General features: G+C 41.2%; 1 protein-coding gene across 2 annotated transcripts in view; it reads right to left on the reverse strand.

The window, feature by feature from the left end:
- LOC126175225 (phospholipid-transporting ATPase ABCA1-like) overlaps window positions 1-23,273 on the reverse strand; it is a 455,526-nt gene that overhangs the window by 236,328 nt on the left and 195,925 nt on the right. For both annotated transcript variants that reach the window (XM_049921856.1, XM_049921857.1), the window contains exons 11-12: window positions 21,691-21,846; window positions 197-268 (exon numbers count right to left, since the gene is read on the reverse strand). In XM_049921856.1, the coding sequence (XP_049777813.1) occupies window positions 197-268; window positions 21,691-21,846 (228 nt within the window). The remainder of the gene's footprint in view (window positions 1-196; window positions 269-21,690; window positions 21,847-23,273) is intronic.

Here is a 23,273-nt window from a genome sequence, read left to right on the forward strand (position 1 = left end):
AGATGGCTTCTTTAAAAAGGAGAAAAACAATTTTTTGCTAGTAAAGCTGCCATCTTCCAAATACGATATATGTAGTTATAAGAAACCACAAACATTCCATCCCCCCTTTCAAAATACAGCATCTGAAAGTACGGTTACACTGAATTGACCACATGACTTTCACAGCTGGCAAATTAATAATGATGAAGTAACTTACCAACAACAAATTCCAGACCTGTCTTCGGACTTCTACATCCATCCCCGAAGTGGGTTCATCCAATATCAAGACCTGTAACATTCACAACAATTAACACACATTTACAAGCACAGCCTTATCTGCAAACCACCATACCTCACTCACACACACCACAACCTCAAATACTTGGACATCAATGTGATGTACAGCTTCATATCTCTCTCTCTCTCTCTCTCTCTCTCTCTCTCTCTCTCTCTCTCTCTCTCTCTCTCTCTCCTTCACACACACACACACACACACAGGCTTAATCAAGTTGGGCCAAGGCTAGCAGGCCACAGCCCAAGGCCAGGAAGGCCACTGATGCCAGGGAGCAAGCAGTGGCCCGAGGGTGGCTTTTCCCACAGCCCAAAGGGTAGAGAAAGTTGGTGGCTTGGCAGCCAGAATCTAGAGGGGGCAGAACTGGCGTTCACAAAATAGCAGAGAATGCCTACTAAGAAATACTAACAATGACCTATCCATTTACATTTGAACTTATGTTGTAATTTACAAATTCATTAACAAATTCATCATATCACATTCCAAACACAGTAGCATCATCATGGCCATGGGGTGCATGTAATTACATTTCATTATTAATTATATTATAAAAACTACAGAAATCAAAATGATACTATACAAACCATTACAAACTAATACCCCTTAAACACTTAATGCAATCTCTAAGATCAAGGTATTGGATAGTAGCTGAGGTCATCACTGAAAGTCACCTTACTTTAACTACTTCATTTATTGTATTGCACAATGTTTTATGTCTTCTTAATTATGCAGGTGTGCTAGAACACCATATTCTTCACACTTATTCAGAAAATGAATACAGGATGACATCCCTTGAGCCTTTCCCTATGTAGCCACGTATCAAATGTATAGTTTATTACACAATTTCTCAATTAATTAATTAATTAATTAATTAATTAAATGTTAATTCAGCCAATATTAAAGCCACTCATCAATTTGTTGTGATGAAACTACATTACTGGGGAAAAAATGCAACATCCTCAACAACTCTGTTCATTAGCGCCAGGGTATTATATGTGCATAAAGAGGGGTTACAATGTTAATGATTCGTTTCTCATGTTCATCGACTATCAAAACGCATCCAGGTAGCCTGACTGTGCATTCTCTTTTTTTGACTCTGCAGGCAGTAATTATGCTGAGTGTAGAAATGAACTGTGTTTGTAATATTCATTACAGGGAACACCCATGTCCCACAAATGAGTAAATACTCCTGCTCAATAGCTTCAGCCATTTGAATGGCGTCACACTGTCGGCCTGCGGGAAACTGAGTGGACGTATCAATGGCTTGCTGCACATTTTGGTCACAATGTATAGGTGGTACATCGCTGCGCTCAACAGTGGTCTGTGGAACATTCCCACATCTGTGGACCAGATTCTAGATATCCGTGTAGTCAGACGCACACCAAGACTGACACACTATGCGAGCAGTGGTGGCCAACTGATCATCATCCATTTGTTTGCTACACTGTACAGGTTGTTATCCCTCTGCTACTGCCATTTCTCAACAGGAAGGTGAAATGGCTTTTTAGCAGGACAATGCATGTCCACATATGGCTGCTGTAATGTACTGTGCTGTTTGTGGTACAAGACTGCCCTAGCCAGCAAGATCCCAAGACCTCTCACCAACTGAATACTTGGGGCACATGATGCAATAGGAACTTACTTGTTCTTCAAGGCCTGTGAGAACCATTGCTGGACTGCAACAAAAGGCACAAGAAGCCTGGGACAATCTATCAGAGGATGCCATCCATCACCTTTACAATCATTTACAGGTGAGAATACATGCTTGCATGTCCACCAGAGTGGGGTACACTGCACTGATGCAACTGTTTGAGCACTGTTTACTATGAGTTTTCCATCATTTGGTCTGAAATTGTTATCATATACTCTTACAATGATGAACTCCCTATAGCCTCATGTGCCAATAAAATGCCCATATGCTTGCATACATCCCTTGCAGCAGCGTATTAGACATAGAGAACATTGTGTGTGGAATGAGGGGGTGGGCAGATCTAGACACTTTTTTGATCCTATATGTTGTATTTGTGAATTGTATCTATTTTAAATTGTGATCCGTTTGATGTATTTTTGTGACTGTTATAAAATTTGGTGGGCTTACAGAGATCATTGAACTTTGAATCATTTCAGCTGGATTTTTGAAATAATACTGGTTAAGCAGTAGAAATCTACTTGTGATTGTGTGAGTTTAGATATGTTAACTACTATATTCAGCTTGCTTTATTGATGAGCTGGCAATTATTTTCTGTACATTTTGGTGGAACAGGAACTGGCATTTTTGAACCACTACTACTTAGTTAGTAGTCAGAGAATTACTACCACATAAATATGAAATAAAATGCTCTTTACTGCAACTGATAATTATTGTTGTTTTACTTTATGCTTAATCACATTTTTTGTAGGACCACCATTTCAATTATTTGTGTGTTTTACTGACTGAATAAATGATCAGTTCATTTAATCTACATGCTTTGGTGTTGCCTATAATCAGTCATTCCAAAGACTACAACCTTTTTAGCATTTTATTAATATTTCATTTACTTCAACTTGTATTTAATTTCATTTCATATAACATAATGAAACTTACACAATTTAGAATGCAGGGTTATGATTTAAAATAATTTTGCATCAAGTTTAGCTACTGAACATGATGTTGCATGGCTCAACCACAAGATAATATTGCACTAAACTTTAAAATAGAATCATGCATTTTCCCAGTCATGTTGTGAGAGTGACATAATCAACTAATAGATACATCTACATCTACATCTACATATATACTCTGCTAGCCACCAAGCGGTGAGTGGCAGACAGCAATATTCGCGCCAAAGTCATATTCTCCCCCCTCTGTTCCACTCGCGGATCGCACGAGGGAAAAACGACTGTCTGAACGCCTCAGTACGAGCTCTAATTTCTCTTATCCTTTGAATGGCGATCATTGCATGATCTGAAAGTTGGTGGTAATAATATATGCTCTACATCCTCGGCGAACATTGGATTTCGGAATTCAGTGATTAGCCCTTCCGTTTAGCATGTCGTCTATCTGCGAGTGTATTCCACTTCAAACTTTCTATGAGATTTGTAACGCTCTCGCGATGACTAAATGTACCAGTCACAAATCTTGCCATTCTTCTTTGGACCTACTCAATCTCTTGAATCAGACCCAACTGGTAAGGTCCCATACAGACAAACAATACTCTAAGACTGGATGAACTAACGTATTGTAAGCAATTTCCTTTGTTGAAGGATTGCATCGCTTCAGGATTCTACCAATAAACCGCAATCTAGAGTTCGCCTTGACTTTTACTTGTGTAATCTGATCATTCAATTTGAGATCATTTAGAATAGTCACACTCAGATACTTTATGTATGTTACCTCTTCCAAAGACTGGGCATTTATTTTGTACTCTTACATTACTGGGGATTTTCGCCTTGGTTATACGCAGTAGGTTACACGTACTACGAGGGTTGTTTTTTTAAGTAAGGGCAGTTTTTATTTTTAAAAAAAGATACAAATACTTTTGTAAAAAAACTTTTATTTTCTGATTCTACACACTTTTACCTATTTTTCTACATAGTAGCCTTGTTTATTTAAGCACTTGTCAACTAAGTTTTTAATTCCCTCTTCAAAGAATTCGGCCGCCTGCTCCGACAGCCAAGAGTTCACGGCCACTTTCACTTAATCGTCGTCATTGAAGCGCTGCCCGCCAAGATGGTGTTTCAGGTACCGGAAAAGGTGAAAATCGCTAGGAGCAAGGTCGGGGCTGTATGGTGCATCGTCCAAAACTTCCCAGCCAAAAGAATCAATCAAATCCCGAGTCTTTTGAGAGGTGTGAGGCCTAGCGTTATCATGCAGGAGCAAAACTCCTTTTGTCAGCATGCCGCACCTTTTGTTTTGAATTGCTCTGCGGAGCTTCTTTAGAGTTGCACAGTAGGCATCCGAGTTGATTGTCGTTCCTCATGGCATAAAGTCCACTAGCAAAACACCGCGCCGGTCCCAGAACACAGTTGCCATAATCTTGCGCTTTGACAGCATCTATTTGGCTTTGACCTTGACGGGTGAGGTTGTGTGCCGCCATTCCACTGATTGTCGCTTGCTTCCGGGAGTGATATGGGATACCCATGTTTTATCTCCAGTGACAATTTGACTCAACATGTCATCCCCTTCTTCCTCTTAACGAATCAAGAAGTCCAATGAAGTGGCAAATCTCTTCCCTTTGTGGTCCTCTGTGAGGAGTCTGAGTACCCACCGAGAACACAGTTTCTTAAAGTTTAGGTTTTCAGACACAATTTTGTACAAAACCGATCTTGAAACTTGTGGAAATTCCAAAGAAAGAGTGGAAATTGTGAATCTTCTGTCCTCACAAATCTCTGTTTTGACTGCAGCCACCAAATCATCAGTGGTCACAGAGGGCCGGCCTGAGCGTTCTTCATCATGGACGTTTTGACGGCCATTTTTAAACTCTCTAACCCATTGACGCACTTTACCTTCACTCACTCATTGCATTCAAGCCATAAACTTCTGTTAATTGACGATGAATTTCTGCAGCTGATAGGCTTCTCGCGGTCAAAAAACGTATCACTGACCGCATCTCACACGCGGCGGGCGATTCAATAATCGTAAACATTATAAAGTAGCACAGTGATGCGTACACATCAGCTACAGAGTTGCAACTTGCATCAGTGTGAACCGGAAGGATGCCGGCAAGTGGCACGGTGGCTTGTTGGGGCATCCGCGCAAACTACGGGACTATACACACGAACGGCCCTTACTTAAAAAACAACCCTCGTAATATTGAGAGATAACTGCCACCCATTACACCATGCATTTCTTTTCTGCAAATCCTCATTGATCTGTTCACAACTTGTGTGTGATACTACTTTCCTGTAGACTATAGCAACATCGGCAAACAGTCTAATGCCGCTGTCAATACCATCAACCAGATCGTTTATGTAAGTCGTAAAAAGCAGCGGGCCTATTACGCTGCCCTGTGGCACACCTGAAGTTCCACTTGTTTCTGTTGAAGTCACACCATTCAGGACGACATACTGCTCTCCATCTCACAGAACTTTTCTATCCAACTGCATATGTCATGGGATCCCCTCCATGAACCATGGACCTTGCCGTTTGTGGGGAGGCTTGCGTGCCTCGGCGATACAGATGGCCATACCGTAGGTGCAACCACAACGGAGGGGTATCTGTTGAGAGGCCAGACAAACATGTGGTTCCTGAAGAGGGGCAGCAGCCTTTTCGGTAGTTGCAGGGGCAACAGTCTGGATGATTGACTGATCTGGCCTTGTAACACTAACCAAAATGGCCTTTCTGTGCTGGTACTGTGAACGGCTGAAAGCAAGGGGAAACTACAGCCGTAATTTTTCCCGAGGGCATTCAGCTTTACTGTATGGTTAAATGATGATGGCGTCCTCTTGGGTAAAATATTCTGGAGGTAAAATAGTCCCTCATTCGGATCTCCGGGCAGGGACTACTCAGGAGGACATCGTTACCAGAAGAAAGAAAACTGACGTTCTACTGATCGGAGTGTGGAATGTCAGATCCCTTAATCGGGCAGGTAGGTTAGAAAATTTAAAAAGGGAAATGGATATGTTAAAGTTAGATATAGTGGGAATTAGTGAAGTTCGGTGGCAGGAGGAACAAGACTTCTGGTAAGGTGAATACAGGGTTATAAATACAAAATCAAATAGGGGTAATGCAGGAGTAGGTATAATAATGTATAAAAAAAAAAAAAAAACCAGGACAGCGGGTAAGCTACTACAAACAGCATAGTGAACAAATTATTAAGGTCAAGATAGACATGAAGTCCACACCTACCACAGTAGTACAAGTATATATACCGACTAGCTACACAGATGAGGAAGAGATTGAGGAAATGTATGATGAGATAAAAGAAATTATTCAGATAGTGAAGGGAGACAAAAATTTAATAGTCATGGGTGACTGGAATTCAATAGTAGGAGAAGGAAGAGAAGGAAACATAGTAGGTGAATATGGAATGGGGCTAAGAAATGAAAGAGTAAGCCACCTGATAGAACTTTGCACAGAGCATAACCTAATCATAGCTAACACTTGGTCCAAGAATCACGAAAGAAGGTTGTATACATGGAAGAACCCTGGAGATACTAAAAGGTATCAGATAGATTATATAATGATAAGACAGAGATTTAGGAACCAGGTTTTAAATTGTAAGACATTTCCAGGGGCAGATGTGGACTCTGACCACAATCTATTGGTTATGACCTGTAGATTAAAACTGAAGAAACTGCAAAAAGGTGGGAATTTAAGGAGATGGGACCTGGATAATCTGACAGAACCAGAGGATGTAGAGAGTTTCAGGGAGAACATCAGGGAACGATTGACAGGAATGGGGGAAAGAAATACAGCAGAAGAAGAATGGGTAGCTTTGAGGGATGAAATAGTGAAGGCAGCAGAGGATCAAGTAGGTAAAAAGATGAGGGCTAGTAGAAATCCTTGGGTAATGCAAGACATTGTAACCTCCCCCTCACTTATCGACCTTAATGACAGTGAAAAATTAAACCGCGTGTACCTAATGGAAATTTGGGAAAAGCAATCGTCACCGAAGTTAATCTGTCGGTAGAGAGGGAGGAAAGGGTTATATCTAAATGAAAGGAAAAATGCAAATGAAACTGGTGGAAATTAATTTTGAAAAGGGGTAAAGTTAATAAAGAAAGTAAATGTGCGGCCGTTACGTTAACAATTAACCAGCGGTAATTAGATATTTGAGATTTGGGGGAAATTACGGTTGCCAGTCCTAAGGACAATTACTATAGTAACTGAAAAAGAAAGGTTATTGCACATATAATTAGCACTAGAAGCGTGGCAACTGAAGGTTGACACGTGTTGTGTGAAAACTGAAAGTTTGTCAGAAGTAATAAATTTCGCTACACTCTGACTTAATTTAGCAAAAGAATTAATAAAACCGGAAAATCGAAAGTTAATTTAGTGACTGAAGTTAATATTGAGCTTTCTTTCTGAAGCACATCGAAATTCAGTAAAATACGGTTAGTCTTGGACTACCTCAACAATCATTTCAAAAGCTACTTGAATCTACACAACTTAGAAATAAGAGATTTAACTTTGAACTTCAATTAAATGATTCTGAACAATTAACAATTGTAAAATTTAGTACGTACCACACTGAGCTGCAGTCACAGGTAAGCTAAAATATGGTAACAAAACTCGCACTCTTAATTTGTGCTTGTGTAGTCTAAATATTGTGGCCAGCTATGAATACCTTAACTGAACTTTGAAATTAAAGCAGTGACATCGAATGATTGTACTTTAATGCTGGCGTCTGAATTTCAACGACACTCGGGTTCATTTCGGAAAAGGAAGGGACCCTGCTTGGTAATGCAATTGGGACAATGAGCAACAAAGGTTCATGCTAAGTAGCTGTAATTTTTGCGATGCAACAATTTTAAAAGTTTGAAAAGCTGAGGTCTGCCATACAGTTCTAAAACTTTACGTGCTTCCAGTCTTCCTTGTTGGTTGACTGAAGGTGTGAAGCCGTCGATCGAGGAGGTGGCGACAGTCACTCATTGTCGGCCGTCGCTGGTGCAGAAGCTGGATGTTGGCGCGCCTTCTTCTCGACACGGTCACCAGACAAAACGGGCTCTTGATGTGCGGCAGCTAATGCTTCCCGTCCGCGACACCATGTCAGAAACTATCATCGTAAGTCGAGCGCAATTACATGCTGCCAAACCCCGAAAGCGCAGCAACTCGCGGGAGCTTCACACAACACACCTGCTCCTCTCGCTACTCCAGCCAGACTCACTCTGCTCAGCCTGCGCTCCACGCGGCCGAGTTAACCCTACCAAAGATCCTACACACTTTGATTCTTCACACGACCTATCGATGTAATCGTTCAATAGCAGTCTTCCCTAGGCAAGACCCAGCGTAAAAATACAAATAATATTTACGAAACAAACCAATTATACATCGACATAACTGCATAAATATATATATACAAATAGTAAAACAATTACAATATGCAAAGACACAGAAATGTCATATATTCAGGTATCAAAAATAAGGAAAACAAATTTATAGTACAATAGATGGAAATAGGAGGATATGCATTTCCGGCGTTACAACATATTGAAATTAATTGATGAAAGGAGAAAATATAAAAATGCAGTAAATGAAGCAGGCAAAAAAGAACAAAAAAAGTCTCAAAAACGAAATGACAGGAAGTGTAAAATGGCTAAGCAGGGATGGCTAGAGGACAAACGTAAGGATGTAGAGGCATATCTCACTAGGGATAAGATAGATACTGCCTACAGGAAAATTAAAGAGACTTTTGGAGAAAAGAGAACCACTTGTATGAATATCAAAAGCTCAGACGGAAACCCAGTTCCAAACAAAGAAGAGAAAGCAGAAAGGTGGAAGAAGTATACAGGGTGCTACAAAAACGTACGGCCAAACTTTCAGGAAACATTCCTCACACACAAAGAAAGAAAATATGTTATGTGGACATGTGTCCGGAAATGCTTACTTTCGATGTTAGAGTTCATTTTATTACTTTTCTTCAAATCACATTAATCACGGAATGGAAACACACAGCAACAGAACGTACCAGCGTGACTTCAAACACTTTGTTACAGGAAATGTTCAAAATGTCCTCCGTTAGTGAGGATACATGCATCCACCCTCTGTCGCATGGAATCCCTGATGCGCTGATGCCGCCCTGGAGAATGGCATACTGTATCACAGCCGTCCACAATACGAGCACGAAGAGTCTACATTTCGTACCGGGGTTGTATAGACAAGGGCTTTCAAATGCCCCCATAAATGAAAGTCAAGACGGTTGAGGTCAGGAGAGCGTGGAGGCCATGGAATTGGTCCACCTCTACCAATCCATCGGTCACCAAATCTGTTGTTGAGAAGCGTATGAACACTTCGACTGAAATGTGCAGGAGTTCCATCGTGCACGAACCAGGTGTTTTCGTACTTATGAAGGCACATGTTCTAGCAGCACAGGTAGAGTATCCCATATGAAATCATGATAACGTGCTCCACTGAGCGTAGGTGGAAGAACATGGGGCCCAATCAAGACATCACCAACAATGCCTGCCCAAACATTCACAGAAAAACTGTTGATGACGTGATTGCACAATTGCGTGCGGATTCTCGTCAGCCCACACATGTTGATTGTGAAAATTTAGAATTTGATCACGTTGGAATGAAGCCTCATCCATGAAGAGAGCATTTGCACTGAAATGAGGATTGACACATTGTTGGATGAACCATTCGCAGAAGTGTACCCGTGAAAGCCAATCAGCTGCAGATCGTGCCTGCACACGCTGTACGTGGTACGGAAACAACTGGTTTTCCCGTAGCGCTCTCCATACAGTGACGTGGTCAACGTTACCTTGTACAGCAGCAACTTCTCTGATGCTGACATTATGGTTATCGTCAACTGCACGAAGAATTGCCTCGCCCATTGCAGGTGTCCTCGTCGTTCTAGGTCTTCCCCAGTCGCGAGTCATAGGCTGGAATGTTCCTTGCTCCCTAAGACGCCGATCAAATGCTTCGAACGTCTTCCTGTCGGGACACCTTCGTTCTGGAAATCTGTCTCGATACAAACGTACCATGCCACGGCTATTGCCCCGTGCTAATCCATACATCAAATGGGCATCTGCCAACTCCGCATTTGTAAACATTGCACTGACTGCAAAACCATGTTTGTGATGAACACTAACCTGTTGATGCTACATACTGATGTGCTTGATGCTAGTACTGTAGAGCAATGAGTCTCATGTCAACACAAGCACCGAAGTCAACATTACCTTCCTTCAATTGGGCCAACTGGCGGTGAATCAAGGAAGTACAGTACATACCGATGAAACTAAAATGAGCTCTAACATGGAAATTAAGCGTTTCCGGACACATGTCGACATAACATCTTTTCTTTATTTGTGTGTGAGGAACGTTACCTGAAAGTTTGGCTGTACCTTTTTGTAACACCCTGTGTAGAGTGTCTGTACAAGGGTGATGTACTCGAGGACAATATTATGGAAATGGAAGAGGATGGAAGATGAAATGGGAGATATGACACTGCGTGAAGAGTTTGAGAGAGCACTGAAAGACCTAAGCCGAAACAAGGCCCCGGGAGTAGACAACATTCCATTAGAACTACTAATAACCTTGGGAGAGCCAGCCCCGACAAAACTCTACCATCTGGTGAGCAAGATGTATGAGACAGGCAAAATAGTCTCCGACTTCAAGAAGAATTGCAACCCCAAACAAAGAAAGTGCTGATAGGTTTGAAAATTACCAAGCTATCAGTTTAATAAGTCACAGCTGCAAAATACTAACGCGAATTCTTTAGAGATGAATAGTAAATCTGGTAGAAGCCAACCTCAGGGAAGATCAGTTTGCATTCTGTAGAAATGTCGGAACATGCGCGGCAATAGTGACCCTACGACTTATCTTACAAGATAGGTTAAGGAAAGGCAAACCAATGTGTACAACATTTGTAGACTTGGACAAAGCTTCTGACATTGTTGACTTTAATACTCTTTTTCAAATTCCGAAGGTGGCAGGGGTAAAATACAGGGAGCAAAAGGCTATTTACAATTTGTACAGAAACCAGATGGCAGTTATAAGAGTTGAGGGACATGAAAGGGAAGCAGCGGTTGGTAAGGGAGTAAGACAGGGTTGTAGCCTCTCCCCGATGTTATTCAATCTGTATATTGAGCAAGCAGTAAAGGAAACAAAAGAAAAATTCAGAGTAAGTATTAAAATCCATGGAGAAGAAAGAAAAACTTTGAGGTTCGCCGATGACATTGTAATTCTATGTCAGACACAGCGAAGGACCTGGAAGAGCACTGAACTGAATGGACAGTGTCTTGAAAGGAGGATATAAGATGAACATCAACAAAAGCAAAACAAGGATAATGGAATGTAGTCGAATTGAATCAGGTGATGCTGCGGGAATTAGATTAGGAAATGAGACGCATAAAGTAGTAAATGAGTTTTGCTATTTGGGGTGCAAAATAACTGATGATGGTTGAAATAGAGAGGATATAAAATGTAGACTGGCTATGGCAAGGGAAGCATTTCTGAAGAAGAGAAATTTGTTAACAATGAGTATAGATTTAAGTGTCAGGAAGTCGTTTCTGAAAGTATTTGCATGGAGTGTGGCCATGTATGAAAGTGAAACGTGGACGATAAATAGTTTAGACAAGAAGAGAATATAAGCTTTCGAAAGGTGGTACTACAGAAGAACGCTGAAGATTAGATGGGTAGATCACATAACTAATGAGGAGGTACTGAATAGAATTAAGAAGAAGAGAAATTTGTAGCACACCTTGACTAGAAGAAGGGATCAGTTGGTAAGACACAGGCTGAGGCATCAAGGAATCGCCAATTTAGTATAGGAGGGCAGCGTGGAGGGTAAAAATCATAGAGGGAGACCAAGAGATGAATACACTAACCAGATTCATTAGGATGTAGGTCGCAGTAGGTACTGAGAGATGAAGCTTGCACAGGATAGAGTAGCATGGAGAGCTGCATCAAACCAGTTCAAATGGTTCAAATGGCTCTGAGCACTATGGGACTTAACATCTATGGTCATCAGTCCCCTAGAACTTAGAACTACTTAAACCTAACTAACCGAAGGACATCACACAACACCCAGTCATCACGAGGCAGAGAAAATCCCTGACCCCGCCGGGAATCGGGCACGGGAAGCGAGAAGGCTACCGCACAACCACGAGCTGCAGACATCAAACCAGTCTCTGGACTGAAGACCACAACAACAACAACATGTCATTGGATAGACCATAAGCACGCACTTTTTGGAGCAAGCGACAGTGTGGAACTGAGTCGAATGCCTTTTGAAAGTCGAGAAATATGGCATCAACCTGGGAGCCGGTATCTAGAGCATGTTGTATATCATGCACAAAGAGGGCCAGCTGTGTCCCGCATGACCGCTGTTTCCTGTAACCATGCTGGTTTCTGCAGATGAGCTTCTCAGAGTCTAGAAAAGTCAATGTCTGAATACAAAATATGTTCCACGATTCTACAACAAATTGATGTCAGTGAAATTGGCCAGTAATTATGTGCATCTGAATTTCTACCCTTTTCAAAGATTGCTATGACCTGGGCCTTCTTCCAGTCTCATGGAACTTTCTACTGTTCTAATGATCTCTGATAGATGATGGATACGAATGGTGCTACATTTGTAGCACAGTCAACATATAATCTTATGGGGATACCTTCCTGGCGTCTAATGATCTTAACTGTTTTACGATCCCAGATACACTAAACACTATGTCAGCCATCCCTGCATTTGTTCGATAATTGAGAGTGGGGAATGGTGCTGCAGTCCTCTACTGTAAATGAGTTTTTGAAAGCTAGGTTTAGAATTTTGGCCTTCTGTTTATCATCATCTGTTACATTACCCGTACTGTGAGCATGAGAAGGTATTGAATTATTTGTAGCGTTCATAGGTTTTACGTATGACCAAAATTTTTTTGCGGTTATTTTTAGAATCTGCAGATAAAATATTGCTTTCAAATAAGTTAAAAGAATCTCTCATTGACCTTTTGAAAGCTGCTTTAATTTAGCATAGTTTCTGTTTGTCAGCGGGGCAGTGACTACATTTGAAATGACTGCAAAATTCTCTGCTTTCTCAGCAACTTCCTAAAATGTTTGTTGTAACAAGGTGGATCCTTTCCCTCCCCTATATTTTTGCTAGGAACATACTTCTCTTGCATGTTGTGGACAATACCTTTTGAATTCCAACCAAAGATGCTCAAAATCTTTGTGTCCCATGGTGAATGCTTGGAGCTGTCTATGAAGATATTCATTAATGACACTTATTTGCTTTCACAAACAAGAAAACTCTATGCTGTTTCTTTGGTTTTCTTTTTGCAAGTTCCACTGACATAGAAGCCACAACAACATTATGGTCGCAAGTACCTCCTTCTAGATTAACTTCCGCAAAAAGATCAGGTCTGCTCGTAGCCAAGACATCTAATCTGTTCCCTTCTCAAGTTGGTTTTCCAGCCAATTGATCAAGGTTGTATGTTGAGAGCTCTCCTAGAATAACTTCACATGAGTCTTTGCTTCTGCCTCCTGTGATAAACGTGTAATTTTCCCAGTCAACGGCTGCCAGATTAAAGTCTCCACCTATAACTAATGGATAATTTGGATGTTTATTTCCTATGTACTCAAGACTTTCCCAGAAACATTCTGTGACATTTGTTGCAGATGCTGGTGGTCTATAAAAACATCCTAATACAATGGTCACTCCTTGTCCGATTGACAGCTTTATCCAGACTACTTCACAGTCCGACCCAGTATCGATCTCAACTGCGTTTAAACAGCTTTTAACTGCAATGAACACACCACCTCCCACAGCATCAGTCCTATCCTTCCTAAACATTGTACAATCCAAGTTCAAAATTTCACTGCTATTTATGTCTGGTTTCAACCAGCTTTCGGTACCTAATACAATATTGGCATTGCTACTGTTTTATTTCGGAGAGTAACTTAGGGATCTTACTACAGACACTTTGACAGTTTACTAACATGAAAGTTAGCATATTTAAATCCTTTGGAATGACCTGTTTAGGTGAACTAACAATTTTTACAGGTGGCACACCCACATCAGGGTCATGAACTGGTAATTTTTCAGTCCAACGGTTTATTTCGCAAGTGGAGGAACCTAATCTAAAAATAAACCACGTGCACACCACAAGTACTGTGCTACCCATGTAGCAGCTTCCTGTGTGTAGTGCACCCCTCATCTTTCGAGGGGCATCCTACAACCTTCCACCCCATAGCATAGGTCAAGGAATCTACAACCATTTTTGTCACAGAGTCAACATTGCCTCTGGTTTAGATTCTCCATTCGACTCCAAACAAGAGGACCCCAGTCCACCCTGGGTATGATGCTGCAGATCGTCAGCTTGGCTTCCACTCATCGAGACATGGAGGTCACTTTCACCAATTTAGCCAGCTGTCGAAAGGACCCAAGCATTTCCTCAGAACCCCGATGACAGGCGTCACTGGTGCCGACATGTGCAACAATCTGCAGCTGGCTGCACCCCGCACAGTTGATAGCCTCTTCCACATCCTGAACAAGCCCCCCCCCCCCCCCTCAGCAAGCACACTAAGTGAACATTGGACTTCTTCCCCGCCCTAGCTGCTATGTTCCTGAGGGGCTCCATGACCTGCCTAACATTGGAGCTCCAATAACTAACAAACCCCTACCCCCACATGACTGTCCGGACCTTGCTGAAGGAGCAGCCACTATCCTGGCCGAAGGCGGATTCTGATCCGACTCAGCCCTCCCTGCCCTCCCCCCCCCCCCTCCCCCTTCAGCATCAGATAGCACATTGAATCTATTAGCAAAGTGCATGGGATTTGGCAGGAGCCTGCATCCCCCATGCAGCCTTCACCTCGAGTCATGCTGATGTGAAAGGCCGAACAGTGTTTACATAACAGCTGGTATATGATGTGTCATTTCACAGGTGGCTCTCCTTTTGATAGTATATGTTTTGCCTGTTACAGGGGTGGTATAGGTGGTGGTATGAGGGTGCATAGGGTAAGTCTTGCAGTGCAGACAGTCACTGTGGTAGAAGCCATGGGTTAGGGATACGAATGCAGAAGGGGCATAGGGTCTGACAATAATGTTGAGGAGATTGGGTGGGCAACAAAAAGCTATTCTAGGTGTGGTAGGCAAAACTCCTAACAGAATGTATCTGATTTCAGGGCATGATTTTAGGAAGTCATGGCCTGTCAAGGTAGCTGATTAATATGTTCCAGACCAGGATAAAACATAGCTTTTCATCACCCTTCCAATCTCTGCAACATTCTTGTCAGACCCTATGCTCCTTCTGTACCCATCTCCCTACCCTGCAGCTCCTCCCCCAGTGACTGTCCCACTGCAAGACTTGCCTTATGCACCCTCCTACCACCTCCTTCCTGGCCCTGCAACTGGTAAAACACATACTATCAAAGGGAGAGCCACCTGTGAGAACGACACAACACATACCACCCATTATATAAACACTGTTTGCCTTTTACATTGGCATGACTACCACCAAATTATCAGTAAGGATGAATGGGCATACTCGTCCTCCCCTGGTAGCTCAGTGGTCAGTGCAACAGAATGTCATGCCTAACAGCCCGGGTTCAATTTCCGGCTGGGTTGGAGACTTTCTCCACTCAGGGATTGGGCGTTGTGTTGTCCTTATCATCACCATTTCATCACGATTGACACACAAGTCACCAAAGTGGCGTCAACTCTAAAGACTTGCAGCAGGCGAATGGTCTACCCGACCGGAGGCCCTAGGCACACAGCATTTCCAATGGACTTTGGCAGGGGGTGTATACTGGCAACACACAATATCCTGTTGGAAAGCATGTTCTATAACATGATAATCATTACCTTGGTGCCTGATTCACCACACACGCTATCTGGATTCTTTCCCCATACATCAGTTGCTCACAACTCCACAGGTGGGAACTAGCACTACATGTCCTGGCCTTAACTTACATTATTTTCTTGTGTCTTAAAATTTCTTTGCACTAACTACCCCTGTCTTCACTCTGAGTTTTCTACATCTTTCATTTTCTTACCTGTATTTTTTGCTGCCCCCCCTCCTACCTCTGTTACATGCAGCACTTGGCTTTTCACTTTTATTAACTAGTACATGATGTTTTAGCAATAATCTCTATCTTGCATATAACCTTGTGTCCCACCTTCAAGGTTTCAAGTTTTCAAATGTTGTCCAGTGCAAGCCCCAACATTGTATTTCCTTCTCATCCCAGCCAGTAAGTCTCCCCTGACGCGCACTTCTGGACGATTTTTCCAAAAAGCTACCCATTTTCCTAAATCCCTCTAGTCCTTTTCCTTCACCCCTCTTCCTTCCCTTCAGTCCTTCTGCCTGAAAATGGAGTCACAGGCTCCGAAAGCTTGCCTGGTTATAACCTTCTTTTATGTGTGTGTTCTGTCACCACTTGGTGAGTATAGATTTTTATCTATACAATGACATTATGTAATCATTTCATATACTACAAATGGATTTTTTTTATTTTTTTTTTTTTATTTTGGGGGTGGTGTATTATGGACGACCCCTGCAACACTCGCAAGATGGCACTGATTTTGCATTTCACACAGCTTGCAGATCAAGGACAAACACTAACTCTGTACCATGAGAGGTGTGGTGACAAGACACCTTCAGAATTCTGGAGACTTTTGTACGGAATGATTGATCCCAGTATCACTTTCGATACTCTGCTGTTAAACATTTGGAAACTAAAATTGCCAACCCAAATACAATTAACCTTACTTGCTCATGTGGGGCAGCCATTATGCAAGTTGCTTCAAGCTGCCAATAGAGCATGTATCTTTCTATAGTCACATGCCATGATGGCTGCTATAACATATCTATCTTATAACAGCGACTACAATCAAATTATAACTTAACCATCTTTCATGGCTACCGAACTAGATGCCTAACTTGCTGTTTCTGAAAGTTCGTAATCTGAGTTGTGTATCTCTTTGCTAAAATCATTTTCAACTGCAAGAAAACTTGGGCTCTCTGTGTGTCATGACAGACTCATCAAGTTAAGCAAATTGACTAAATGATGTGGTCAAAACAAAAATGCAATTAGTTACTTGTTTTTTCACACCACACAGATGACATAATGCTGATCCCACAAAACCCGAGACAATACTCGCCATGCTAGGTCTGCTGCCACCTGTCCTTATATACCTTACAATAATCAAAATACAAATACACTTTGTTTAAAACAGTAATTTTGAAGGTTACAATTAAAAGTTGACTGGTTTCCTAAAACAAGTTATAGAGTTTGGATCTACAGTAACTTATAATCTTCGCAGAATAATTAACATGCCGAAATAATAGTGCTACCATTCGCAAAAATACAAGAAATATCTTTCCATGACAATGTTTGACATAGAAATGCTTATATCCTTTTACACTGAAGAGCCAATAATACTGGTACACCTGCCTAATATCGTGCTGGGACACCGCGAGCACGCAGAAGTGCCGCAACATGATGTGGCACAGATTCAACTAATGTCTGCAGTAGAGCTGCAGGGCAGTGACACAGTGAATCCTGCAGGGCTGCCCATAAATCCGTAACAGTATGAAGGGGTGGAGATTTCTTCTGAACTGCAAGGAATCCCAGATATGCTCAATAATGTTCATGTCTGGAGAGTTTGGTGGTCAGCAGAAATGTTTAACCTCAGAAGAGTGTTCCTGGAGCCGCACTGTAGCAATTCTGGATGTGTGGAGTGTGGCATTGTCCTGCTGGAATTGCCTATGTCGGTCGGAATGCACAATGGACATGAATGGATGCAGGTGATCAGACAGGATGCTTATGTGCGTGTTACCTGTCAGAGTCATATCTAGACTTATCAGTGGTCCCAAATCATTCCAACTGCACACACCCCACATCATTACATAACCTCCACCAGCTTGAACAATCCCCAGTTGACATGCAGGGTCCAGGGATTCTCCATACACGTACACATCCATCCACTCCATACAATCTGAAACAAGACTCATCTGACCAGGCAACATGTCATCAACAATTCAATGCTGGTATCGACGGGCCCAGGCGAGGCATAAAGCTGTGTGTCATGCAGTTATCAAGAACATATAAGCAGAACTTCAGCTCCAAAAGCCCATATCAATGATGTTTTCTTGAACAGTTCGCATGCTGAAACTCGTTGATGGCCCAGCACTGAAATATGCAGCTATTTGCAAAGGGCTACACTTCGGTCACTTTGAAGATTCTCTTCAGTCGTCATAGGTCCTGCTCTTGCAGAATCTTTTTCCGGCCATAGCGATGCCAGAGATTTGATATTTTACCAGATTCCTGAAATTCACAGTACAATCGTGAGAAAATTCCCACTTCATCACTACCTCAGAGATGCCATGTCCCATCGCTCGTGCACTGACTATTACATCACATTCAAACACACTTAAATCTTGATAACCCGCCACTGCAGCAGCAGTAACTGATCTAACAACTGTGCCACACACTTGCTGTCTTATATAGGCATTGTCAACTGCAGCACCGTATTCTACCTGTTTACATATCTCTGTATTTGAATATGCATGCCGATACCAGTTTATTTGATGCTTCAGTGTAAATACAGGTTTGTTTTTGATATGAAAATAAACCCGCGGCCAAAAAAGTGACTTTGTTGCTCAAGTATTTTGGGCACATAGTTAATGGAAAGAGATTGTGTAGTCATACATGGAGAGAGAGAGAGAGAGAGAGAGAGAGAGAGAGAAAGAGAGAGAGAGAGAGAGAGAGAGAGAGTCAGCATGAGCACATTCTAGCTTGAGAAAGAATTCATGTACCAGGACTTCCCACAGTCATAAGTAAATGAGTTTACAAAGTATAAAAAAGGTCTCCATCTGAATCTCAAGTTTTCACCACTGGCAGGCTTCTTGTCTGCTCCTTGTGATGCTCATTATAAAATTTCTTTGTGCACCACATGAAAGATTCTAAGGTGTCCAACCTTGTCCTTTTCAACAGTATTTGTAAGCTTTTGAAAGAGAATGTACATCTAAATATTGTAGAATAATTTCAAGGAGCTAATGCACAATAGGTGTGAAACACAGTATACGAGGAGCTTTTGAGAAGTCCGTGCAAAAATAAAAACTACTTACGTGTTTGGGGTAAACCTTTTTTAATTTTTGACGTAAGTCTCCTTTTAGACTTATACACTTCATCCAACACTGTTCCAATTTGTTGATCCCTTCCGAATAATAGGAACTGTCCAAGTCTGCAAAATAGCTATTAGTTGCAGCAATCATCACCTCGTTTGAATAAAACCTTTGTCCTGCCAGCCATTTCTTCAAATTGCGGAACAGATAGTAGTCCGAGGGAGCCAAGTCTGAACAATATTTTGCGACCACAACTGCTGAGGTGTGTGCTGGTGCGTTGTCGTGATGGAAAAGGACCTTTTTTTTATGTCCAATCACCAGCATTTTTCTTGCAGCTCGGTTTTTACACAGTCCAATATCGATGATTAATATGCACCTGTAATATTTTCACCATTTTCCAGATAGTTGATGAGGATTATCCCTTGTGAATCCCAGAAGACAGTCACCATAACCTTTCCAGCCAAAGAAATGGTCTTCACCTTTTTTGGTGCAGATTCTCCCTTGGTAACCCATTGTTTAGATTGTTGTTTGGTCTCGGGAGTACATTAATGTATCCATGTTTCATCCACAGTGGCGAAATGATGCTTAAAGTCCTGTGGATTCTTCCTAAACAGCAGCAAACCATTATTGCAACACTTCACATGATTCCGTTTTTGGTCAACCGTTAGCAATCGTGGAACCCATCTTGCGGATAGCTTTCTCATGTCCAAACGTTTATGCAACATATTATTTACCCATTCATTCGAGATGCCCACAGCACTAGCAACCTCACGCAAGTTAACTCTTCTGTCATCCATCACCATATCATGGATTTTATCAATGTTTTCTGGCGTCGTAACCTCCACAGCGTGTCCAGAATGTTCAGCATCACTTGTGCTCATATGGCCCCTCTGAAAATTTTGAAACTATTTATAAACTGTTCTAATCTAAGGTGCAGAGTCACTGTAATGTTTATCAAGCTTCTCTTTAGTCTCCTGGTGTGTTTTACCTTTCATAAAGTAATGTTTAATCACCACATGAAATTCTTTTTCAGGCATTTTTTGACAATCACTTTATTTCCTTGATTCACACAAATTCACCAATATGGCTGAAACTTGGTGTGCATTCTTTCCAAAGATTCTACTAACCAAACACGACATCTATACGTGCCAGTGGTGCCATCTCTCGGACTTTGCACGGACTTTTCAAATGCCCCTCGTAGTGTTCTATATTGGAAAATGCTCGATGGAACAGATTTAACTGCCGAAAAAACAATGACTGAAGCCTTCAATGACTATCATAGCAAAATAATATTTAAATGACTTGTCACGAAACCATAAGTTAACCATTTAGTGCCACATGTGGTATCTTCAGCTACACAAATAGCTGGCAAGCATGAAAGAAAGCAAAAAGCTATTCCTATTCAGTTCACACAGAAGCCTGTAACAAACTAAATAACTGCAATAAACAAGCGAAGTACTGCAGCTGCTGCAAAAGGTACTACTGGTTACTACTGCCTCCTGCATCATATTTGACCATTTTCCTTACTGCCCTTCACCCATTCCCTAATACGATGACTAACATCAGGTGAGAGACATTATGAGGATACCGTAGCTATTTGCGTCTGTATGTGTCGGTGAAAAGAGGAAAAAAAGAAAAGAAGGAAAAACATTTTTGTTCATAAAGTTTGCAACTACACTAAAGAGTATGGTATATGTAGCATTTATTGCTCATCATTTCCACTATATAGGAAGTAAGGGAGAGGGTAGTTTAATTTATCCCATTTTTTGTGTTTGACACCATATTTTATAGTATCACACAGTTCTTAAGATATGTAGTAGGCACACCGGAAATCTGAATACATAGTTCTTTTTGTTGTCTGTGAATTTTCAGGAAATTACATCCCAATATAACATTGTTAGCAATTTTAACTGTATCCTTCTGTAGAAGTCATTTTCTATATGCAACAGTACAATACAAACTGTAATTAATTTTTTGTGTAATGCTGAAATGTTGATTTTTCATATTTTTTGTCTCTCTCTCTCTCTCTCTCTCTCTCTCTCTCTCTCTCTCTCATCTCTATATATAACATATCGTGATGTAGAAAAACCATGTGCCTAAAAGAAAAATCTAATTTCCAACACCCCAGCAGAAACTCAAATGATAACGAATGGGTCATGGAAGCTGCTTAGTGACAGTGCGTAAAGGTAGCATGACAAACTACTTATGCAAGCAGAAAAATAAATAAATAGAAATATAACAACAAAAACAATCAATTTTTGATGTTTAATGTAACCAGATGGATGAAAAATCTACTCGCACTCATAAAAGAATGACATTATAATTAGGCAGGCTTTCAGAGTCAGTGGCTCTTTCTTCAGGCTGTAGGTTTGACTGGGCAAGAAAGAGCGTTGAAAGGACTGGAGAGGTCTAGGAAAAGGAGCAGATTTTGAAAAAGTCACCCAGACCCGCAGTTCTGGGTAACTTTGCTGAAATCTGCTCCTCTCCTGTCTGCCTCCTCCACCCCTCTTCCTTCCCCTTCAACTCCTCTGCCTGAATGAGGTGCCACTGGCTCCAAGAGCTTGCCTAATTATAACCTCCTCCTCTTGTATGTGTGTTCTGCCTCTGGTTGTTGAGTAGATCTTTTACGTAAATAAATTGAAAGAGTTTCCATATGTTATCTTCTTTTGAATTCCATCTCCAGTGAGGTACAATGCAAAATTAATATACTCAGGACTCACCTTTGCATCACCTGACAGAGCAACACCAAGTGACAACTTTCGTTTCATCCCTCCTGACAACTGTGATGGTAAACAATGCTTTTTCTTTACAAGATCCAATTTGTTCAAAATATCTTCTGTCTGATATTTTGCTGTTTTCTTTGAAAATCCTTTTAGCTGAAAAAATAAAAAATGTAAACTGATATTAACAATAACACAACACAAATGCAATAATTTTTTTTAACCTTATCCCAATTTTCAAATAGAGGAAAAGTTTTAAAATGCACATGTCTGAATTAAACTGGTGTTTACATTCAGTCTTTAACAAGCAGCAAGTACTAACAAATGAGCAATAAGATAACTTGGCATTGAACATTTTTCTTTTTTTTCCATACAGAAATCAGAAATGACCATTAAGCAGTCTGGGTGGAAATAAGCAGAAAAGTTCATTTTATGTTTAAATATACTCACACGTCCTGTTTTGGTAATAAGACATGTTCACAAGCATGAAATGACCTGAATATCTATAAATCTGCTGACTGCTTAACACAAAAAGTTACAGCTACTGCTAATTAACATAAATTTAAGGTGGCAGCCATGCAGTAGCATCTACATCTACACCTACACAAATGCTCTGCAAGCCACCATATGGCACTTGGCAGAGGCTACCCTGAGCCACTACCAGTCATTTCCTTTCCTGCTGCACTTGCAAATAGAGGGAAAGAAACATAATTGTCTATGTGTCTCTGTATAATCCCTAATTTCTTGTATCTTATCTTCATGATCCTTACAGGCAATGTATGTTGACTCGGCAGTCAGCTTCAAAAACCGGTTCTCTAAATTTTCTGTCGTGTTCCTCAAAAAGAACATCACCTTCCCTCCAAGAATTCCCATTTGAGTTCACGAAGCATCTCTGTATTAAGTAAGTGTTGTTCAAACCTGCCTGTTCGAAATCTAGCAGCCCGCCTCTGAACTGCTTCAATGTCTTCCTTTAATCCAGTCAAGTACGGGTCCCAAACACTCAAGCAGTACTCAAGAATAGGTCACGCCAGCATCTTATATGCAATCTCCTTTACAGATGAACCACACTTTCCTCACATTATCAAAATAAACCAAAGTTGACCATTTGCCTTCCTTACGACAGTCTTCACATGCTTGTTCCTTTTCATATTGCTTTGCAACGTTACATCCAGATTTCCAAATGACATGACTGTGTCACGCAGGACACTATTATTGTAGTATCCAAACATTACGGGTTTGTTTTTTCCTACTCAAATGCATTAACTTACATTTTTCTACATTTAGAGATAGGTGCCATTCATCACACCGACTAGAAATTCTTTCTAAGTCATCTCTTATCTTCCTACTGTCACTCAACTTTGACACATTACTGTCCACCACAGCATCATCAGCAAACAGTAGCAGATTACTGCCCACCCTGACCAACAGATCATTTATGTATATAGATAACAACAGTCATCCTGTCACACTTCCCTGGGGCACTCCTGTCGATAGCCTTATCTCTGATGAACATTTGCTGCCAAGGACAACATACTGGGGTCTATTACTTAAAAAGTCTTCACGCCACTCACATATCTGTGAAG

This window comes from Schistocerca cancellata, chromosome 3 (genome assembly GCF_023864275.1).
Source record: "Schistocerca cancellata isolate TAMUIC-IGC-003103 chromosome 3, iqSchCanc2.1, whole genome shotgun sequence".
Taxonomy (NCBI): domain Eukaryota; kingdom Metazoa; phylum Arthropoda; class Insecta; order Orthoptera; family Acrididae; genus Schistocerca; species Schistocerca cancellata.